The 20800-nt window shown below is 40.5% G+C and overlaps 2 protein-coding genes across 2 annotated transcripts; both read left to right on the top strand.

Moving 5' to 3' along the window:
• Nucleotides 1–9480: 9480 nt before the first annotated feature.
• Nucleotides 9481–10434, top strand: LOC117057878 (olfactory receptor 6C75-like). Its single transcript, XM_033168718.1, has one exon. The coding sequence runs from the start codon at nucleotides 9481–9483 to the stop codon at nucleotides 10432–10434; it is 954 nt and encodes a 317-aa protein (XP_033024609.1).
• Nucleotides 10435–16587: 6153 nt separating this feature from the next.
• On the top strand, nucleotides 16588–19169 carry LOC117057879 (olfactory receptor 10A7-like). The gene is made up of 2 exons (XM_033168719.1): nucleotides 16588–16617; nucleotides 18228–19169. The coding sequence occupies exons 1-2, from the start codon at nucleotides 16588–16590 to the stop codon at nucleotides 19167–19169; spliced, it is 972 nt and encodes a 323-aa protein (XP_033024610.1).
• The last annotated feature ends 1631 nt before the right edge of the window (nucleotides 19170–20800 follow it).

Here is a 20800-nt window from a genome sequence, read left to right on the forward strand (position 1 = left end):
TATTGTTGTCATCAAATGTGTATTACAAAGTTATAACATATCCTGAAAGACAACTGAAACATAAGATATGTAAAAGGTATTTGTAGTCATGAATTTTACAGTAACTGCTGAGGGAAGATGTGGGGAAAGCACAGTATGACTATGGAATGTTTTGCAGGCTATAACTTTTCTGATAGCTCACAATGGTAAAATGCCTGTGGGGTGAACAAAAGTTGCTCAAAATCTTACCAGCGTTAATAGATAAATCGGTACCACTGTGGCAGCAAGGTACACTGTGTGCGCTGGCTGCTCTCACAATGTTCCATTGTGCCAGAAGCAGTTTAGTCTGGCCACATGACCAGAAAACTCTGTGGACAGATGATGGCTTTCTCGGTCTGAAAGCAGAGATGAGCACCCCACCCCACAGTCAAATTCGATTGGACTTAACTGTCCAGTGGTCCTTTACCTTACTGCACTCCAGCCTAAGTGTAAGTGTAATGCTGGTGATCAACAAAAGAGGTTGAAAGTCTCTCTCAGGGCAAATCTTTAAACATGTAGTATAAACATTGACAATGGGAGAACACTGGCCTGTGAGTGCTCCAATTGGAGAACAGTCTTTACCCAAGTTGTCATGTTTTGAAGTCATTCGAACTCAGGAAGAAAGGGAGATATGGGCTCAAATGAAGGCATGCTTGGCAAGCTCTCACCATTATCAACTCCCACCAGGGAACCTTTGTCCCCACTGTTGAAGGACGTGTGGGTGTAGAATTGGCCTCCACAATCACTTACGGACTCACTTTTAAAACCGTGTCTATGGAAGATGATCTTACTCAGCTATAAGTGATCGCCAAAGAAGATAAAGAAGGAAGGGAGACCAATATAACCTAGTTGATTGTTAAAACATGCCAGAACTTTACTGAGAAAACACAAGTAACACTGGTGCCTGACCAGTAAATGGGACACAACACCCCAGGTTTCCTCTCATTATATCATAATGTTAATTTTTTTGCTTTTATCTGAATGACTGCACTTTGAACAAGAAGGCAGCATGCTGAATTTAGTAGGGGTACTCAGTGGTAAAATAGAGCAGCTACAGGCGAACAGGCCACTTGATACAATCTTGATATAATTTTGTTGCAATGCTTTTTACAATTGAACAATGGAGGAAAACTATGGGAAATCTAGGAATGTTGGAGGATCATCCTTATCCACACTTCCTGAACTAATACATGGATCAGGACATACATAATCCTTTGCATTTCATATTTTTCTGAATCGTACAATATCATTTTCAGGTATGAAAATCAAGTCATAAAAGTCCCTGAAGGCATTAAAATTGTTATTTTCAGATAACATATATTTAAAAATGCATACATTGTGATATGTATTTAAAGATATTTTGTTTTTATTGTAAAGGATGGTGGGAACTGTGAAGGAATACACGCACAAAACAGAAATAAAACAATGTTGCAAAGTGTTATTCTGAATGAGTTCAACTTTGAAAATAAGACCATACCATAAGGAACTCCAATATCCTAAGAGAAAATCAGATGAGAATTTCTTTTCACAATTATCATAATGTAACTATAATTTGGCAGTATTATAAGCTTGGCTGTCTTGATTTTTATATTGGTTTCATCTGGGAAATTTAATAGAGACATCATACAGTTTGAATACACTTCAGTCAATTTGGATGTAGAGCTTTATATATTGAGAAATGGCAGATAAGCACTGAGATGGAATATGCAGCTTCCATCTTAGTAAAAGTAAGAAGACTGGGAGACTTGAGTTATGAGCTGGCTGGTGGATTTAGTTTTTCTACTTGTGAACCTATTGTAGGAATTACTGTTGTTGCGTCTTGGATGCTTTGCTTGTATATATACAACTAAACAGAAGCAGCACTTCACCATGGACTGATTCCAGATTAAGTGAATTGTATTTAGTTCCCATTACTAAATTAACCTATGGATTTCAGTGGGACCTAAGAGCCAACCACAGAAGTCTTCAGTGGTCACTCAATCAAAGACACAGAAAGCATTCAGCACAGTGACATACTTCTTCAGAATAAAGTGAGGAATTGACAATCACACATTTATTACAAAGCTTTAGTTCCTGCAGATAATTAGCACTGAATGCAAATACCTTCATCATGAATGGATGAGGAGCTGAAGTTTTTATTGAGTGAAATTTCTGGTCTTAGGAGCAAGTTGGATAGTCTGTTTTCTTCTATGCCCATCTTCACAGACTTGATTGGAAGTTTATTTCTCCTTGGCTGCTTTATTTATTTTACCATCCTATGGCATGTTTCCTCATCTCAGGCATTATCAGATAGAGTAAGCCTCTAGCTGGTTATTATATATTATTAGAAATCAAAGGTAAACATACTGAGAGATAGGGACTAATTGTCAGAGAGGGAACATTAGCCTGAAATCTAAACCAAACTCACATGGGGATCTTGCATCCCTAGTCCCAGATGTGGGGCACATTGGGGACTTCCTTCCTTAGTAATGCTTTAATGAATATTCAGATTTTATTAATGGAAACAAAGCCCTAGCTCTGCATGCATTCAATATACGGTTGATTTTGTGACTTAAAATTTAAGACTATTTGAGAGTAATTGGTATTACCTTCAGGTAGGTAGCCAAGTCGAAATATATATATATATATAAATTGTCCAGTAGCACCTTAGAGATTAGCTAAGCATGTTCCGTATATAAGCTTTTGTGTGCATTCACACAAAAGCTTATACCCAGAACATACTTAGTTGGTCTCTAAGCTGATACTGGTATTACCTTATTTGTTTGAGTTGACCTTGGGTGGCCCGCATTTTTCTTTCCGCTTAAATTGTTAAATTCGTAGTTTTATAGCTGAAGGGGTGGTAAATTATGGGTGGGGTTTCTTTGCTTCTATGTATTGTGAGAGGAACAGTGTCTGTATGTTTACATTGCAATGTAGCCGAAACAAATTCCAAGTATGTTGGAAGATGTACTTGGCCAATAATAAATTATTCTTATTATACATATACAGAAATGTATGTCTCTGGAGAAATTTGCATCAAAATGCTTCCATTAGGATTTATCCCCCCCCCCAAAAAAAAATGCTGCAAGTGTGGAGAACTAAATTTACAATTGGGGGAAAATGAGAAAATAAAACTGGCAGATTCATCTATCTCTATCTACAACTAAACTATGGGGATATGATAAGGATCTGAGAGAAGTGAAATTAGCAGATCTGTTCATCCCTGGACATCCATAGGATTTATTTTACTTTATTTATTTCATAAGGTGTACATATTGCTGGATTGCATCAAAATCTCAAAGTGGTTTTCAGCAAGAATAAAAACTAAAATAATCAGTAAAAACAGATAACGATTTCAAGCTTTTAAAATAATAATAATAATAATAATAATAATAATAATAATAATAATAGCAGCAGTATGCTAAAATCCAAATTAAAATTCATGTCAATATTTCACATGCCTGAATACATTTGCCTAAAGGAAAATGTTTTTGGCAGGTGCCAAAAAAAGAGTTCAAGAAAGGCATCTGCCTTAAGTCAATAGGCAGATAGTTGAAAAGTGTGCATGAGACTTTTGAGCCACCTTTATCAATCCCAGTTCCACTGACTAATGCAGTTAAGTGGGCATAGTCTGGTAGCAAATTGGCAAGCAGTGTCCAAAAAAAAAAAAAAGTGTCCCCGGATTCTTTGAAAAAAAAATCTGGTAACCTTAGGGTACAGTAGATATTCAGTTGCATTGTAGAGAAACTCTGGGAAAACACTCTGTCAGTGCTACTCTTCAGATGTAGAACTGAAACCACTGTAACACAATGCCTCCAATTACAATTACTCAGAGTCAATCCAGGAGGACACCAACATCTGAAGACACATCAAGAAGCATGAGCAAAGTCCAACTCCCCCAATTAACTCTCTGTGCCAATTTCTTAAATATATATGGCCATAGGAAACAGTTACACTGAAACAGATGCTTGAAACCAGGGATAGGCAAAGTCAGCCATCCAACAGTTTTGGACAACAACACCCATCACCCCTATCTAACAGGACCAGTGGTCAGGGATGATGGGAATTGTAGCCCCAAAACATCTGGAGGGCCGAGTTTGCCTATGCAAGCTTGAAACTAATTTTCAAGCAAAAACTTGCAACTTCCATGCATTCCACCACCCAACTAATTTCTATAATTTCTTGTTCTGACATTATAATGATATGGGTGAGAGTCTATATAGCTAAGGCAGTAATCTAAATTCTGTTTATTGGGGAGTAAGCCCCATTGAAATAAATACAATGGACTTCTGCATAGACATGATTAAAAATCAGAGCCTGAACAATCAAACATTCATCCTCCACAGCCATACAGCTTTATTTCTTAGAAGAAAGGAGCTATTAGTATTAGGAACCAAGAGGCACAAATTTACTTTCCAAAAATTTCCAGCAACCTTTCTCAGAGCCTCTTTGACATCTTTATTTCTAAGGCTATATATGAGGGGGTTAATTAAAGGGGGGAAGACCATGTAAAGTAGTGGAAAGATTTTGTTAAGGTCTCTCATTGTTTCATTTTTTGGTGTGAAGTATGCAATTAATATTGACCCATAGAAGATGGAAACAACAATGATGTGAGAAGAACAGGTGGAAAAGGCCTTCTGCTTCCCAGTGGCCGATGGGATTTTTAAAATGGCAGCAACAATAAATATGTAGGAGATCAGGGTCAAAAGGAAAGGAGGAAAACTGAACAAAAAAGCCAGGATTAGAATGACATATATCACAAGGCTAGTGTCACTGCATGAGATTTTAACCAATGAAAGAGCTTCACAGAATATATTATCAATTTCATTGGAACCACAGTAACGTAGTTGCCATATCAAGACCAAGATTATAGAGACCAACACAATGCTGTTGATCCAAGAGCAACTGGCCAGCTGGATACAGAGCTTAGCATTCATAAGAGTTGCATAATAGAGGGGTTTGCATATGGCTAAGAAACGGTCATAAGACATCACAGAGAGCAGATAGCATTCTGTACCAATCAGGAAAGCAACAACAAAAAATTGTATGTGACATCCTTTAACAGAGATGGTTTTGTCTCCTGTCAGAAGACTGGTCAGCATCCTGGGCATGGTGGTTGAGCTGTAGGCTGCTTCCAAAAAAGACAAATTCCCCAGGAAGAAGTACATGGGTGTGTGCAGGTGATGATCAGTCACTATGAGAACGACCATCAGGATATTGAAAGCAATTGTCAAAATGTAGATCACCAGAAACACAAGGAACAGGAAGATGTGCAGATGAGGGAGATCCCCAAACCCCAGAAGGATGAACTCTGTGATTTCACTCAGGTTTCTCTGCATTGTGGTTGTCATCAAATGCTATATTCTGAAAGATAATTGGAAAGTAATATGAAAGTGATAGCCATTATGCAATGGTTAAGTACCACTAAGTGAAGAAATAGAAGGGAGAACAATATAATCTAGTCTTCAGTGGTCTCTCAAACAAAGAAAACGGAAAGCATTCAGTGCGACAAGGTGCTTCTTACTACTGAATAAAGTGAGGAATTGACAGCAACACTTTTATTACAAAGCTTTAGTCCATGCAAATAATTAGCACTGAATGGAAATACCTTTATCATGAATGGGTGAGGAGCTGAAGTTTGTATTGAGTGCAATTTCTGAGATGCTGGTTTTAGGAGCATGTTGGATAGTTTTTTCTTCTTCTAAACCCATTTTCACAGACTTGATTGGAAGTTTATTTCTCCATAGCTGCTTTATTTATTTTAGCATCCCATGGCATGTTTCTCCTCTCAGCCTTTATCAGAAAGAAGAGGTCTCTAGCTGGTTGTTATATATTATTAGAAATCAAAGGTAAACATACTGAGAGATAGGGACTAATTGTCAGAGAGGGAACATTAGCTTGCAATCTAGACCAAACTCACATGGGGATCACACATCCCTAGTCACAGTTTGTGGGGCACTTTGGGGACTTCCTTTCTTAGAAATGTTCTTTAATGGTTCAGATTTTATTAATGGAAATAAAGCTCTAGTTCTTCTACTTGTTGAGTTATAAGAAAAGCATGAATAAAATATGCTTTTGATTTGGTCGCTTAAAAAGCAAGACTATTTGAGTGGAATTGTTGTTACTTTATTTGTGCAAGTTGGCCTTGGGTGGCATGTATTTTTCTTTCCCCTTACCTTTTCTCCACTGCTCTGCATCCTCCTTTTTGCCTTAAAAAATCATCTTTCTGCACTGATTTCTTTAAAGGTGAAATATACACACACATGTGCACATGCACGCACGCGCACACACAAACACACAAGCTCATGTGAATGGTGCCTTATATTATATGATGTGTTTGCAAGTGGCAATGATCTCCTAAAATTCCTGGGTATCAGATTCTCTCCATAATTTCTGAATTTTTTTAATGTGGGCTTCGAAATCAAGTCAGCTTCCTCAGGAGCTGGTCTTTGAAAGGTGCCATCCAAAAATAAAGACCAGTCACAGCAGAGCCATTACCCTGACAAAATATGAGCCAAGTGCCCTAGCTACTTTATTTGGTATCTGAACCACACACCAATATAGTGGTCATCCAGTATGAAAATTATATTCAAGAGTATCATATCCGTTAGAGATCCTTCAGAAGACCCACAAACTATTTCTTTCTTTCCTCTTTATAATAAATGTGATCCTTGAAGCATCAATTATTATATTACGGAAGATGAGCAGACTTTATATTTGGGAACATCCATTTCCTTTATAATCTATATATTACCCATATGCAGAGCCATAGCTAGGTGATCTTGCGCCCCTGGAAGAACTGTCCAGATTGCACCCCCTAGCCATGGACAAATTAGCTCTTCTTTCTGCCTCTCCTCCACCCCCCTCCACCCATTCAATTCCGCACGCACCTCAGCTTGTAATGAATTCTTTTACAGAAAATCCAATATTTAATTTATTATTTCTTAATAAAAGGTTTTCATGTGCCGCGAAGGACCCTCCAGCACAGCCAGCACGTAGAGGACCTTCTTGCCCATGGGCTGCCCCTTTTTGACTCCCCTGCACCTGGGAGAGCCCCCTCCCCAAGCCAATGGGGAGCGCGGCCAAAAGGCCACTCAAACTTTCAGTTCCTAACTTAGCAGTGAAAGATTTTCCTCAACCTTTGAAAGGGGGTTGCTGGCAGCTTCCCACCCGCTCTTAATTCCTCTGAGCAGCCAATGCCCCCCAATTCGACGGTTCAATGGCAGGGAGGTCTGTGCACAGAGCAAAGGAACACCGAGACCATATAATACCGGTCCTGAAATACCTACATTGGCTCCCAGTATGTTTCCAAACAGAATTCAGAGTGTTGGCTCTCACCATTGAAACACTAAACTGCCTCGGCCCAGTATACCTAAAGGAGTGTCTCCAGCCCCATCTTTCAGCCCGGACACTGAGTTCTAGATCTGAGGACCTTCTGGCGGTTCCCTCACTGCAAGATGTGAGGTTATAGGGAACCGGGCAGAGGGCCTTCTTGGCAGTGGCACCCGCCCTGTGGAATGTCGTCCCACCAGATGTCAAGGAAATAAACAACTATCTGACTTTTAGAAGACAACTGAAGGCAACCCTGTATAGGAAAAAAAATTATGTCTGACATTTTACAATTTTTTATGTGCTGTAAGCTGCCTGGAGTGGCTGGGGAATTGCAGTCAGATGGGTCGGTATAAATAATAAAATTATTATTATTGCTATTATTATGTCAAAGGCCTTGATTTGACCATACAATAGAAGACTGAGAGATGTAACACCGATATGTAGAATATTTATATTGTTTAAACAAGAAAAGTACCTTCCTTTGTCCTCATGACTGGAACTCTGGCATTTTAACCAACTCAGGTAATTTGTATGGCCCCAAAAGGCCAGGTAAGATTGCCTTGGGGACTAGATTTGTTATGGGAGCCACTGAATTTGCTATCCTAGCATTGGGTATTGTAATATTTAAAATGGCTCTCCTTCAGTACTTGCTCCTTGGTGGGAACTGTTGCAAAAATGCCAAGTAAACAAAACCTGGCTCTCCTTGGGGAGGTGAGCCCTCTGGGTGGAAACATATATATCTATAAATCACTTCAGCATAGAAGCATGGGAGTATTGTTGTGATGAGTTCATGTACCTCATTCAGGTGCATAAAAGATTTCGGAGGTTTGTTTCATCGTTGTTGTTGTTGTTGTTGTTTTTTAATGGTGCATAGGCACAAATGAGAACAAGGAACTCAATGTCTTCATAAACCATTAAATCCACTCCTGTATGTGTGTGCATGTGGGAAATGTTTTGCAAATTCATGCTTTTTTCTCCCTGCAGCATACAGCAAGGATGCACTAAATATTCATCACTGGTAAATTAGACAATTGTAACATACCGGTATCTCTTTGTTCTGTTAGGAGTTGGAGTTTCAACCACACCATAATTGAGAGTTTCACATCCATGAGGTGTGATTTCTCTGTTTCTTCTCCAATCAATATCCATTATCTAGGTAAGGAGAAAGCAACTTCACTTACGGTAACTACATGGTAAACATAATAGTTTTCTATCATGTGATAAAGATGTGCAAATAATCTCTCCCCCCCTTATTCCTCCAATTTAAAAGTGATTTAAATTAAGATATTTCAGAAGTAGGAATGTTATCTCTGTGCAACTTGAGAAATGAAAGGTTGCTGGCCCCTTTAATGAATGAGGTTTGTCTAATAATACAGTACTTTGCTTGTCAACATATGTATTTTTGCATCCTTATTGTTGTATGGTATGCTAATACCCTCTTAGATTTAACTTTATGAATGTGTGTGTGTTGCTGGATTAAATTGATCATTGAGAATTCCATTATGAACTGACCGGGTGGAAGACTCATGTATGGATCAGAAATTAGTTATCCACTGGATTTCAGACTGCATGAAAGTCCCACATTTAAATATGTCTATTTTCAGGGATGGGGGAATCGTTGTGAAGCGTGTGTTTTGAGATTTGAGAGAAATATATTTTATATTTTATGTTTCACTCATGTTTTGTGAACAAGTCTTTTAACCTAAAGTAGCTGGGGGGGGCGGGTGGCACTGTGGGTTAAACCACAGAGCCTAGGGCTTGCTGATCAGAAGGTCGGCGGTTCAAATCCCCATGACGGGGTGAGCTCCCATTGCTCGGTCCCAGCTCCTGCCCACCTAGCAGTTCGAAAGCACTTCAAAGTGCAAGTAGATAAATAGGTACTGCTCCAGCAGGAAGGTAAACGGCTTTTCTGTGCGCTGCTCTGGTTTGCCAGAAGCGGCTTTGTCATGCTGGCCACATGATCCGGAAGCTGTACGCCGGCTCCCTCGGCCAGTAACGCGAGATGAGCACTGCAACCCCAGAGTTGGACACGACTGGACCTAATGGTCAGGGGTCCCTTTACATTTACCTTTACTAGCTGGGGGGAAAGCCCCATTTGTACATAGAAAAAGTTTATTTAATAACAATTTTACTTATTTCTAGATTCATTCTATGGAAAAGAAGGTATTGGAAAACCAAACAGTGGTTACAGAATTTATCCTTCTGGCATTTGGAGATATCCCAGCTGTCCAGGTCTTGCTCTTTCTGATGGTCCTGATAATCTACATTATCACCATGGTTGGAAACATCCTCATTGTCACACTTGTTATGTCTGATCAGCATCTGCACACACCAATGTACTACTTCCTAGGGAATCTGTCATGCTTGGAGACTTGCTACAGCTCAACAATCTTGCCCAGGATGCTGGCCAGTTTTGTGACTGGAAACAGATCAATTTCTTTCAATGGCTGTTTTTTACAGATGTACTTCTTTGGTTCACTAGCTGCAACAGAATGTTTCCTCTTATCTGCCATGTCATATGATCGATATTTGGCCATATGCAAACCTTTGCACTACACAACCCTTATGAGCAACAGGGATTGCCTCTGTTTAATGATTGGGTCCTGGATAAGTGGCTTTCTAGGAAATACTATATTATTTCCTTTGTTGCAGTTGACATTCTGTGGGGCAAACGAAATTGATCATTTCTTTTGTGACTTCAACCCCTTGCTAAAATTGGCTTGCAGTGATACTCACAAAATTATAATTGTTGCTTTCATGATCGCTTGCATTTTCACACTGCCCCCCTTTTTTCTGACGGTGACATCTTATGCTTGCATCATAGCCACCATCTTGAGAATCCCTTCTTCCACAGGAAGGAAAAAGGCTTTCTCTACCTGCTCATCCCATCTCATTGTGGTCACCATTTTCTATGGGACCCTGATGATTGTGTACATGCTGCCTGACACTCAGTTACTAGGAGATTTGAACAAAGTTTTCTCTGCCTTTTACACTGTCTTGACTCCAATGGTCAATCCCCTGATCTATAGCCTGCGAAATAAAGAGGTGAAAGAAGCCTTAAGGAAAATTCAAGCAAAAATAATTCAGGCTAGATTTCTAAGATGAAACAGTGCATGTGTCAATGAATATTTGGTTTCTTCAGAATTGTATACATAAATTTCAGTTTCTCTTGTTCCTCATTTTTTCCACTCTTCAGTTTCTAGATTTCCACATCAGCTTGCAATTTTATTTTATATTTAAAAAACCTTCATGAAAATTCACCAGCGGTTCAATATAGCAGTACGCTTGGAGGTAGGGCAAATCCCTGTCAGCGCCCGGATATGGATTCTGAAGAATCATTACTGGCTGAAACTTATTTTCTTTCCTGTTGGATTGGCACCCTTAACCCTTTTGGACGCTTTCCAATCCAAATGGAAAGTCACTCTGTATGGAAAGCTAAGAGATTTGGGATTGCATATCAATACCCGACCCCCCCCCCGAGGTGAAATGACGACAAAGGACACTGAAAATAAGGTTAATGGGCATAAAAGGCCACAACTTTATTGGTTACGGATGTTGAGTGGTATTGGCTTTAGGCATTGGAACTAACTAACAATATCTGACTCCAGCACGTCGCGCTGGCAGTCCGGGAAGGGTTAACCACTGATGGGTGAGAACCCTGCTGCTGTACATCAGCTAGGGACTCACCCAGTGATCACCGGACTGGGGCGTGCCTTTGGCCCTCACCCACCGTGGTTTCGGACAGGGACACGCCCCCCCGGACTCATTTACTGAAGTACCCTTCAGAGCCTTGGGGGGAGGTGATGGCCGAACCTCCCCCCCCACCGAGATTCTAACTGAGATAATCCAATGCCTAACCGCCAATCGAGCCCCAAAGGGGCTCGCCGCCAATACCCTCAGACCCGCAACCAATACCTAAGAGCTAACACAATATCCGCCAGCCAAGCATCATTTCCTTCATCAGAGAGATGAACGCCATCGTTCCGATAGAGAGCCGCCTCGCTGAATTTTATTGCCGGGTGAGGAATGACTTGACCCCCAAGGGCCACCACCCGGCGTGCCACCGCCTTGTCCAACAACTTCCTGGCTCTGTTGACTGCAATAGGGCAAGTACAGTACAAAGGGTAGACCAGAACAAGGTCATGGATGGAAAAGAAGCCAACAGTTCATTAAAGTCCTCGAATATTTTCCATTGCAAATCAACACCCTTCTGATAGGCGAGGTCATTTTCGCTGAGCTGCACCACCATGGCGTCAGAGGGACCTTGCCGGGCACCGCGCCCAGGACTCAGCCAGTAGCGGCAGGGGATGAAACCATCCCCTGCGCACGTGCTGGGATCGTGCTGAATGCAACTCCCCCTCCTTCCTAAGGGGCGGAAATGGATTTCTCGCCTCAGGTCTTGTTGGCTACAAGATACGAGAAAGCAAGAGCAACCATTTGCCAACGAGTCTGGGATATGGAACTCCAACGCCATACGAGTGAGATGAACAAACATCTAGCTATAAGGGACAATGGGAGAGGATTCTCTCCAGCAAAGTATTTGACAAAATTACAAATACCCAAATATAGACAGGCGTTTACTCTTGCTAGATTTAATGTATTACCATCTGCCTTACTGCAGGGAAGATTTGCAGGTAAACCATATGCGGAACGACTCTGCCCCTGTGGCCTGCCGGAGGTAGAATCTGTTACTCATGTTTTATTACGTTGCCGTTTTTACAATGACATACGCAGGGTTTTTATTTCCCCAGTCATACAAAATCCTTTAAATGAATTCCTATGCCTTAAATGCCTTGTAGAAGACAGGGACCCTGAGATTACCCTGAAAGTAGCGAAATACTGTGTAGCAGCCATAAAGCTCAGAGAACAAGTGGTGTTATCGCTATGAACAGAACCCTATATGGCAATTTTTAGGCAATATTTTAAATGCCCCGATTCTAATCTATATATTTTAAATGCTGCTGTATACGTGTATATACGTGTATGGTATTTGTTGTGCAAATTTTAATGTATTACTTTTGTATTGTTGATTTAGTGAGCTGGTCTGTGACTGTAAAAATAAATTCAATTCAATTCAATTGCTACACTAAAGAATTTCAAATTTTAGAGAAGGAGCAATGTCAAAGGCTGGCTGCAAGCCGTTTCACATATTGTTTTGGGAAGTGTAAATTACGTAGGTTCACCTTTAAATTCAAATTTACTCATCCCCCCCCCACCAGCCCTACTTACTGGTCAATACCAACACCTCGGGAATGAACTGGCATCCAGCAGTGATTGTTAAAAATTGATTATGATACATTTCCCAACTCAGTCAAATTTATTGCACTATTTGAAGTTGTAAAACTACATTCAAGGGCAGGCCCATGTACACTGCAGTAGTAGTATAAGCAAGAGGTTATAGGAGAATGAATAACCGAACTTTACTGCTGGTTATTAATCTGTAACCAATTGCAGTTCTTATGGGTAACTAATGGAAAAACAGAAGAAAAAGAGTTGAGTATGTGCACATTTGGTTGTATCCTTGGAGCAATTATTGAATGGTTCAGACTCCCAGCAGTTCTGTTATTAATCCTGAAAGTGATGAAAGGGGATGCAGTAGAAGCATCATTCCCAAGTTGCTGCCAGCACCAGTCAATGCTCTTTCTATGTTCCTTGATCCTTTTCACGGTGGATGCTGGAACCATCTATACACAGTTTATTTGGGCCTAAAGTGCAGTTGGCTTGGCACTTTTGCAAGGATTCCATTCTGGGGTACAGATGCAAAGGCAAAATCATGCAAAGTAAGGAACCACCCAGCAGAGGCAGAGCTAGGTGCTCTGCCACCTGGAGCAGCACATTGCATCCAGGGGCGGGACTAGCCGCACAGAGTGGGGCTAGCCTCGTGCATCACAGGGGGGCAAGCTGCATGGCCACAACTCTCCCCCAAGCTGTTGGGGGAAGGGGGGAAGCTGTGCTACTTTGCTGACAGCCTTCCCCCTTTGTTTTGACAGCTTGGGAGTCGCGGGAGGCTTGGGAGTCAGGAGCGGGCGGCACATCAAATGTCACCCCCCCCCGGATGACACCAGCGGTGACTGCCCCCCCACCTTGTTCCACTACTGCTGCCCAGAACCATACCTCTATAAGGCGGAGGGCTCCTCCCATGACCTTCCCAGAGCCCAGGAAGGGAGCAACTCCGACCCTTTTATAAAAGGAGTTGGGCTGAATTGTGAGGGGAGGGGAGGCTTGGGGCAAGCTGTGTGGGTGGTGAGCTGTGAGGGGATAGGGGAGGGGTGGATGATTTGTAAAGGAAAGAAGATTTAGTCAGATGTAAAAGTAGCAGGGGTTGGCCAGGTGTGAGGGGACATGGGTTGGAAAAGGGTTTGGTGGGTAGGTGGGGTTGGTGACCAGAGTAAGCAGGCATCCTCTAGTTTTAAAAGAAAAGAAAAAGAAAAGCAAGATTGCCTGATTATCTGGTGTCCTTTTTTTCTCTCAGTCACTTTCTGGCATTATTGAGGAAAATCAATAGAATTCAATGGGAAAGGTGGCATTGATGATGACTTCAATTTGCTCAGAGAGGTATGGCTTTAAATAGCTACTTCTCTACCTTTAGTGGATGGGATCTTCCAGATGACTGATATACGTGATCCCTTGCTGCCCAAGCTTTCTAAATGGTTGATACCACAGATTTAGATCTTCTGCAAGCAATGTGTGTGTAGTAGCACTGAGCTATGCTCAGTTGGACTTAATGCACTATAATAGGAGCTAAGGGACTGTGAGAATACTTTTGTGCTATGAAATGACAAAAAATACTCTACCTTGTTGAGTGCATTGATTTGCATGTCAAGGGGTGGGCAGGGTTTAGAAGCAGGATCACAAAACAGTATCTACTACAATGTATCTGTATTCATTTGAAAGTCTGCAAGGAGTTTAGACTGTTACACATACAAAGGTACACTTGTGGGGCCCTGCTCATGCAATTAGGAATCCTGAAATTTATGCAATTGGGATTCCTTTTTTTTATAAGAATTTTATTGGTTTTTTGCAAAACAAAGAACAACAAAACACATATAACAACACATACACAACAATCAAAACATAATGAAAAACAAATACAAACCACCACTAAAACACCAATAATTCTTTTTCTTGCTTAGAACAACAACAAAAAATAATTCTTGTTTTGAATCTACACAGGGTGACTTCCCCCGTTTTCTCTCCTTTGGTTCCAATTCTAATTTACTTTAATAACTTCTCATCTCTAAAGTTTAAATCATCCAAAAAATCTAAACAAACTTCTTAATATTTATTTTTACTTCAAAATACAACCTATTACTTCTTAACTCAAATCATACATCTTATTTCACTTAAACTGCTGCTAATAAAAAAAATTCACATATCTCTTCACTGGTTCAAAATCTTAAATTCTTAACACACTGACTTCAGGGTACCATAGTAAGCCATCCTAATTATATTTTAAATATTCTCACCCTATCCCTTTTCTAACCATTTTCCTTTGCCATCTCGGGGTCTCCCCCAGACATTTCTCCATCTCCCTCCAACATCATTGTCCAGAATGTCCTCTTTTTCTTTTTCTATAAATCCACAGGTCCAGACGCAGTCCATAAATGTCCTTGCAGGGAACTTCAGGGAACACAAATCATCACCTTCCAGCATCTCCATTTCAAAGTTCCAGTCATCTTCTAATTGTAGATTCACAAATCTTTTCCCCTTCATTTCTGGGGAATATAAATTGGATATAAATTGTCTTCTAACCCTGGGTCTCTCACACCAACAGGATTTTCCATCTTCTCGGAGTTGCATAGTCACTGTACTTTGTTTCTCAAAAATTTCCTCAAGTTCCCTACCAAGGTTTTCTTCCAGTTTAGCAAAGTTCTCAAGGGTCTTTCCTGTGGGATATAACTTTTCCTCAACATCCTGGTTCAACAGATTTAATTTCTGATTTAGCAGTTCTAACTTCAAAAGAATAATCCTTTGTTCATGGGTCAGTCCTGAGTCTAGAGCCAGTTTAAAAACGAAACCAAACATGGTAGAAGTAGGCATAGGGTATCAAGTTTCAGTATTTTTCCATCTTTAACCATAAGTTTCAGCCGCCATTTTCCCCGGAGTCAGGGTGAAAAGAATACATTCCAACAACTTCAAGAAGAAATATTTCCAACAACTTAGTTCCCCTAAAAGGGATTCAGCCAGTCTCACTTGTCAAAAAACTCCATGGAAACTTTGTATCCACTACTGCAGCAGCAGTCACAATCAGAAACATTGTTATTTTCTTCATTTAACAAAGGGAGGAACGGGCTTCCTTTTTAACATACCTCCCGGAGCGCCAATTGTCAAGAAATTTAAATCCAATTATCTCCGTACTCACGGACTACGGGTTTCTTTTTTTTCCAAATTAGGTAGAACGACTCGCTCAGTGCAGGCGGCAGCCGCCGCTTCACCAGCCTGGTTGGGGCATACCTCCACAGCCCGGCGCCGTTGTCCCTTCACACCCGCGCCCCTTTTACAAGGGGAACGGGAGAAGGGTTCAGCGCCATAGTGGGCTCGCTGGACGCTTGACCCGCGGTTTGGCGGAGCCCGCTGCGCGGTAGCGGAGCTCCTACCCCCGGGACTGGCCAGGGTCGTCTCGCTGCCGAAACGACAATCGGCCACCCGCAATGGCGTCCTCGCCAGAAGTCCCAAAACATGGCGTTAAGAGCCCATGCCGCGGGACGCTCGACCCGCGGTTTTGCGGAGCCCGCTGTGCGGTAGCAGAGCTCCTACCCCCAAGGCTGGCCAGGGTCGTCTCGCTGCCGAAACGACCCTCGGCCGCCCGCAATGGCATCCTTGCCGGAAGTCCGCAATTGGGATTCCTAATCATGTGAAGGGACACCTATGCACATACAGTTGCACATTTACAAACTCATTGTAGGCCTCCAATTGAAGTCATATAATTCAGTCTCCCCCTCCCCAGAATGATACTGATTGGTGAGCCAAAATGGGCTACTGACCGTAGTTTCTTACAGCAGATGACAATTGTGAAACAAATGAGAAGGAAATGATCTCATATTGTAAATAAGGGAAATGGAATTGAAAATGGTATTTCAAAGTAGGAGGAAGTCACTGAACAACATTTATAACTTATTCAATTAACTTTTATTACTGGAAAATGAAACAAAAGTTTATGTAATAAAGAAGAGGATGTAAACTTTATTAGAAACCCCCTAGGTTCCTGCATGATCCTGTTCCTTAGGGGCACACAGAAGTCTGAGACATGCCTCTGAAATGAGTTTGCCCATCCTAAAGGCAGATGATATCTATGAGGGGAAAGTAGTGAGAGTAAGAGAGACTGAATATTGTTCACTTTTCAGTATTTTTTAATCAGAAATGCATTGGGAAATGAAAAGAAATTTCCCTGTTTTAGAAAAATTATTCTATATTATTATTTTCTTCTTCATTTGAACAATTGGATGTGGAAGAACCGCCTGACCCAACCATGTTTCCATCTCTTTCAAGATTTCATTTTGCTTCATGAAGAAATTTCAGCTGCCATTTCCTACACTGGTGTTTATTTGCATTCATTATGCTGGTAAGTGAGACTCTTTACTTCAAAAAAATTAACAAGAGAAAATCCAAAGCTGTTTTACTCTATAGAAAGATCCACTGTATTGGGACTTTAACTTGATCTACAACTCAGTTCTCTTTACTATCTACTCAGAAGTAAGCCCCACTAAGTTCAAAGGGACCCACTCTCAAGTATGTGTGTATAAGATTAAAATATTTAATGCTGCATGAATGCACACACAAGAAGCTTTCTATGTAAGAGTGAGATTTATAAATTTATTGCTATCATGTTGGCTTCTCAGTGATAAAATGTATAAGGAAACAATCATGTCTTAAGGACCACTGTATGCCAGTAACTTCAAAGAGGGAATCACCATGGTTTTTAAACCTCCCTTGTTGAAATAAATGTGACTGAAAAGCCTTTAATTTTGGGTGGACCATGTTCATACTTTATTTTTTTAAAAAATAACTACTTCCCCAAATTTATTTATTTGGAAGGGTTTTCAAAGGGAACACAACTTTTCCATTGAAGTACAATGACTCTTTAAAAAAAATCACTTCAGCTGGATTATGCAACATTGAAAATAACAGTGATTACATTCTACAATTCATCTTTACTACCAAAATTCAGTGCTGTATTGCCTGGTAGTTGTCGGGGTATTTTTGTTCACTTAATATAGATCACTTGAAGTTATTTTTATCACAATAGCAGAAATGCTATTTTTTCCAGCAGTTTTGTACTAATATGAAAAGAATGCCTCACTATGCAATAAATCACTCCATGTGAACAAATTGCACTGTGATCACTGAGGCTACATAGAGCTATTTAAAACACCCCTGATGTTTCAAGAATAATGTGCTAATCTTGACAATTGTTCCATGAAATCTTGGGATGTGGCTATTCAGAGAAACGACTTGTTAACATGTCACTGTGGTTTTCTGTCATCTCTTTAGCAGAAGCCATCTCTAAATGGCTTCTGTCCTGTGTTCTCCAGAGCAGCCTTCCCAAACAGTTTCATTTCCATATGCTGTTGGACAGCAAATCTTATATTCTCTAACCATGCCAATGCTGGCTGGAGCTAATAGGAATTTTGTCTGAAACATCATGAAGGCATAATGTTGACTAAGATTGTGAATTTTTTGCTGTATGACAGTCTGGTGACTACATGCAATACAATACTAACTAAATAAAATGCACCCTCACAGTGTTTTCTTGCTGCTTTTACTGTCAGCAGTAAATACGCAAATACTTTATTACTGCTTCATTGATTGGGAATTATTTCTTCCTATGTTATTTTAAGCTTTCTTTAATACATTTTGCATTCTTTTTTTTCTTCCTGAAGAGTCAAGCAAGAGCAATGAATGCTACAAGAGAGAATGGATTTGTCCTCTTGGGTTTAATGAATCATCCTGACCTGCAGGTGTTTTTGTTCATTGTCTTTCTATTGGTTTACATAATAATAGTGTTGGGGAACATGCTCATTTTCATCATGGTCATAGCAGATCCATCACTTCACACACCAATGTATTTCTTTCTGAAGGTCTTGTCTTTCCTGGACATTTGCTACTCTTCAGTGACCCTGCCCCAAATGCTGGTTAATTTCCTATCAGAGAACAAGAGAATTTCCTACACTGGATGTGCCACACAAATGTTCTTCTTGCTTTTCTTAGGGGCATCAGAATGCTTCCTCCTGGCTGTTATGGCCTATGACCGTTATGTGGCCATATGCAAACCACTGAGATACATGATCATCATGAACCAGAAAGTTTGCCTTTCACTGACTGTCCTCTCATGGTTCATGGGCCACTTGGTGTCTCTGCTTCAGACAGCTTGGGTCTTCACTCTGCCATTCTGTGGAACAAACCAAATTAATTATTTTTTCTGTGATATCCCACCACTCATCAAGCTTTCATGCATTGACACTTCTTTGTATGAAATGCAGCTCTTTACAGCTGCCGTCCTAGTTGTTTTCACCCCCTTCTCCCTTATCATTGTGTCCTACTTTCTGATTATTTCCAACGTCCTGAAGATGACATCCTCAGAAGGGCGTCAGAAAGCTTTCTCCACCTGCTCTTCTCATGTCTTGGTGGTGACCCTGTACTATGGCAGTGGCAGCTTGATTTATCTAAGGCCCAAATCACTTGATGCTCAGGATAGTGACAAATTCTTGGCTTTGGTGTACACCACCATCACGCCCATGCTGAACCCTATTATCTATACCCTAAGGAATAAGGAAGTAAATGGTGCCATTAAGAGGATGGTGACCAAGACCAAGAACAGAAAATTATTTTTTCACAGATGATCATTCATTCATCATAATGTTTGGAAGCAATAAAGATAAATTAGTATACTTTCACTTGCCAGTACTATATAATTTCCACAGATTGAGCATGACAGAATGTATAAAGTGGTGTCTAAAAGAAGCACAAAAGACAATTCCCGCTCCTAGCAAACAGCATCCTGAAATTGGATTTTGTCATACAGACAGCTAGCTCAATTGATCCCCATTCAAAGAACAGACCCAAGTAGGAGAGTTACTGGATTTTGTTGTTGTTATTCATGCATAACTTAGTCTTAGCCATTCAAAGTACAGACTCAAACACAAATACCTAGTTGAATCACAACTAGGTACAGATTACATCATGGAAACCCACCCCTTCTGTTCGGTTTTCCCTTACAAAAAAGGGGATATATGATAGGGGGTGGAGATACACAGAAACATGCACAAATTCCTTGAAATTGTAGAAAGATGTAACAAAATTTACCTCATAGTATTCTTAGCTGTAACTGCAATACAATTAAAATAGCTTTAAGCATGGAGTTGTATCAGATTAACATAAATCATATTCAGTGACTAGTAAGTATGCACTATAAATTTAAAACAGTCCTGATTTACCCCAAAGAATAATTTGAGCTGTGGTTTATTAAGAGTTTTGAGAGTTGTTAGGAGACCCCCTACTACAGTGATTGCAAACCTTTAGAGACTGAGTGCCCAGACTGCAACCCCAACCTACTTATTTATTGCAAATTGCCAACATGGCAATTTAACCTGTATACCCCATTTCTTCTGTGTGTTTCACATTTCTTCTTTGTGACTGCTGTTGTAATAAATAATCCTTCATAAAGGTTATTGCATTACATTCTTCATTAAATTATCTTTCCATTGATATATAATGCTATGGTATAACTCAGTGCTTTTTTTAATTAAAAAATGTTTAGGGGTAATCTCATTTTGACTCAAGAAAATCACCACCAGAGAAAAATAAATACAGTTCAAATCGGGAAGAATAAATACAGTGAATTTCTTCTCCTGTTAAAATCACAAAATGTTTAGGGGTATGCACTGGTATTACTCCAAAACAAAGTGGTGTTATGAGCCATCAAACCTCAGAAATATATTTTTTTTCCCAGAAGGTTCCACAATTTTGGCCACTAGTGTTCACTGGAGGGCTGTACTAAGAGCTACCCTCTCCCAATTTTTAATATGATATAATAATGATTGTCTGTGTGCGCACATGCAAATAAATATAAATAAGAAATAAACCCAGCCAGGTTGGTGGGGTATAAATATCATTATTATTATTATTATTATTATTATTATTATTATTATTATTATTAGTCATTTCTTCGGCTGCTGTTTGATTGCAGCCTCCATGGAATGAATTTGGGGTTCCGTGGGAAAGCCCAGCGAACATGTAAACCCAGCAGCCCCTTCTTAGGTTGCTGTCTTTATGTGCTTACTGACCTGGGAGTTAAGCCCTGCTGAACTCAAGGTGGCTTACTCATGAGTAGGAAAAAACAGACTGGCAGGAGGCCCTGGAGCATCAAAAGTCAATGCCTGCTCAGCCCCTCGCTTGCTCGCTCGCCAGGCCCTGGTGCCTCAGGCATTGGATGGCGCTTGCGAGCTCTCCTCTCCTCCTCCTCCCCCATCCC

The sequence above is a fragment of the Lacerta agilis genome, chromosome 14, assembly GCF_009819535.1.
Source record: "Lacerta agilis isolate rLacAgi1 chromosome 14, rLacAgi1.pri, whole genome shotgun sequence".
Taxonomy (NCBI): domain Eukaryota; kingdom Metazoa; phylum Chordata; class Lepidosauria; order Squamata; family Lacertidae; genus Lacerta; species Lacerta agilis.

Excerpts from the sequence above, each read along its gene's own strand:
- LOC117057879 (XM_033168719.1), top strand. The coding sequence starts at position 16,588 with ATGAGTTTGCCCATCCTAAAGGCAGATGAT. Across the intron at positions 16,618-18,227 it reads CCATCCTAAAGGCAGATGAT|AATGCTACAAGAGAGAATGG; the intron begins ATCTATGAGGGG and ends GCAAGAGCAATG.
- LOC117057878 (XM_033168718.1), top strand. The coding sequence starts at position 9,481 with ATGGAAAAGAAGGTATTGGAAAACCAAACAGTGGTTACAGAATTTATC.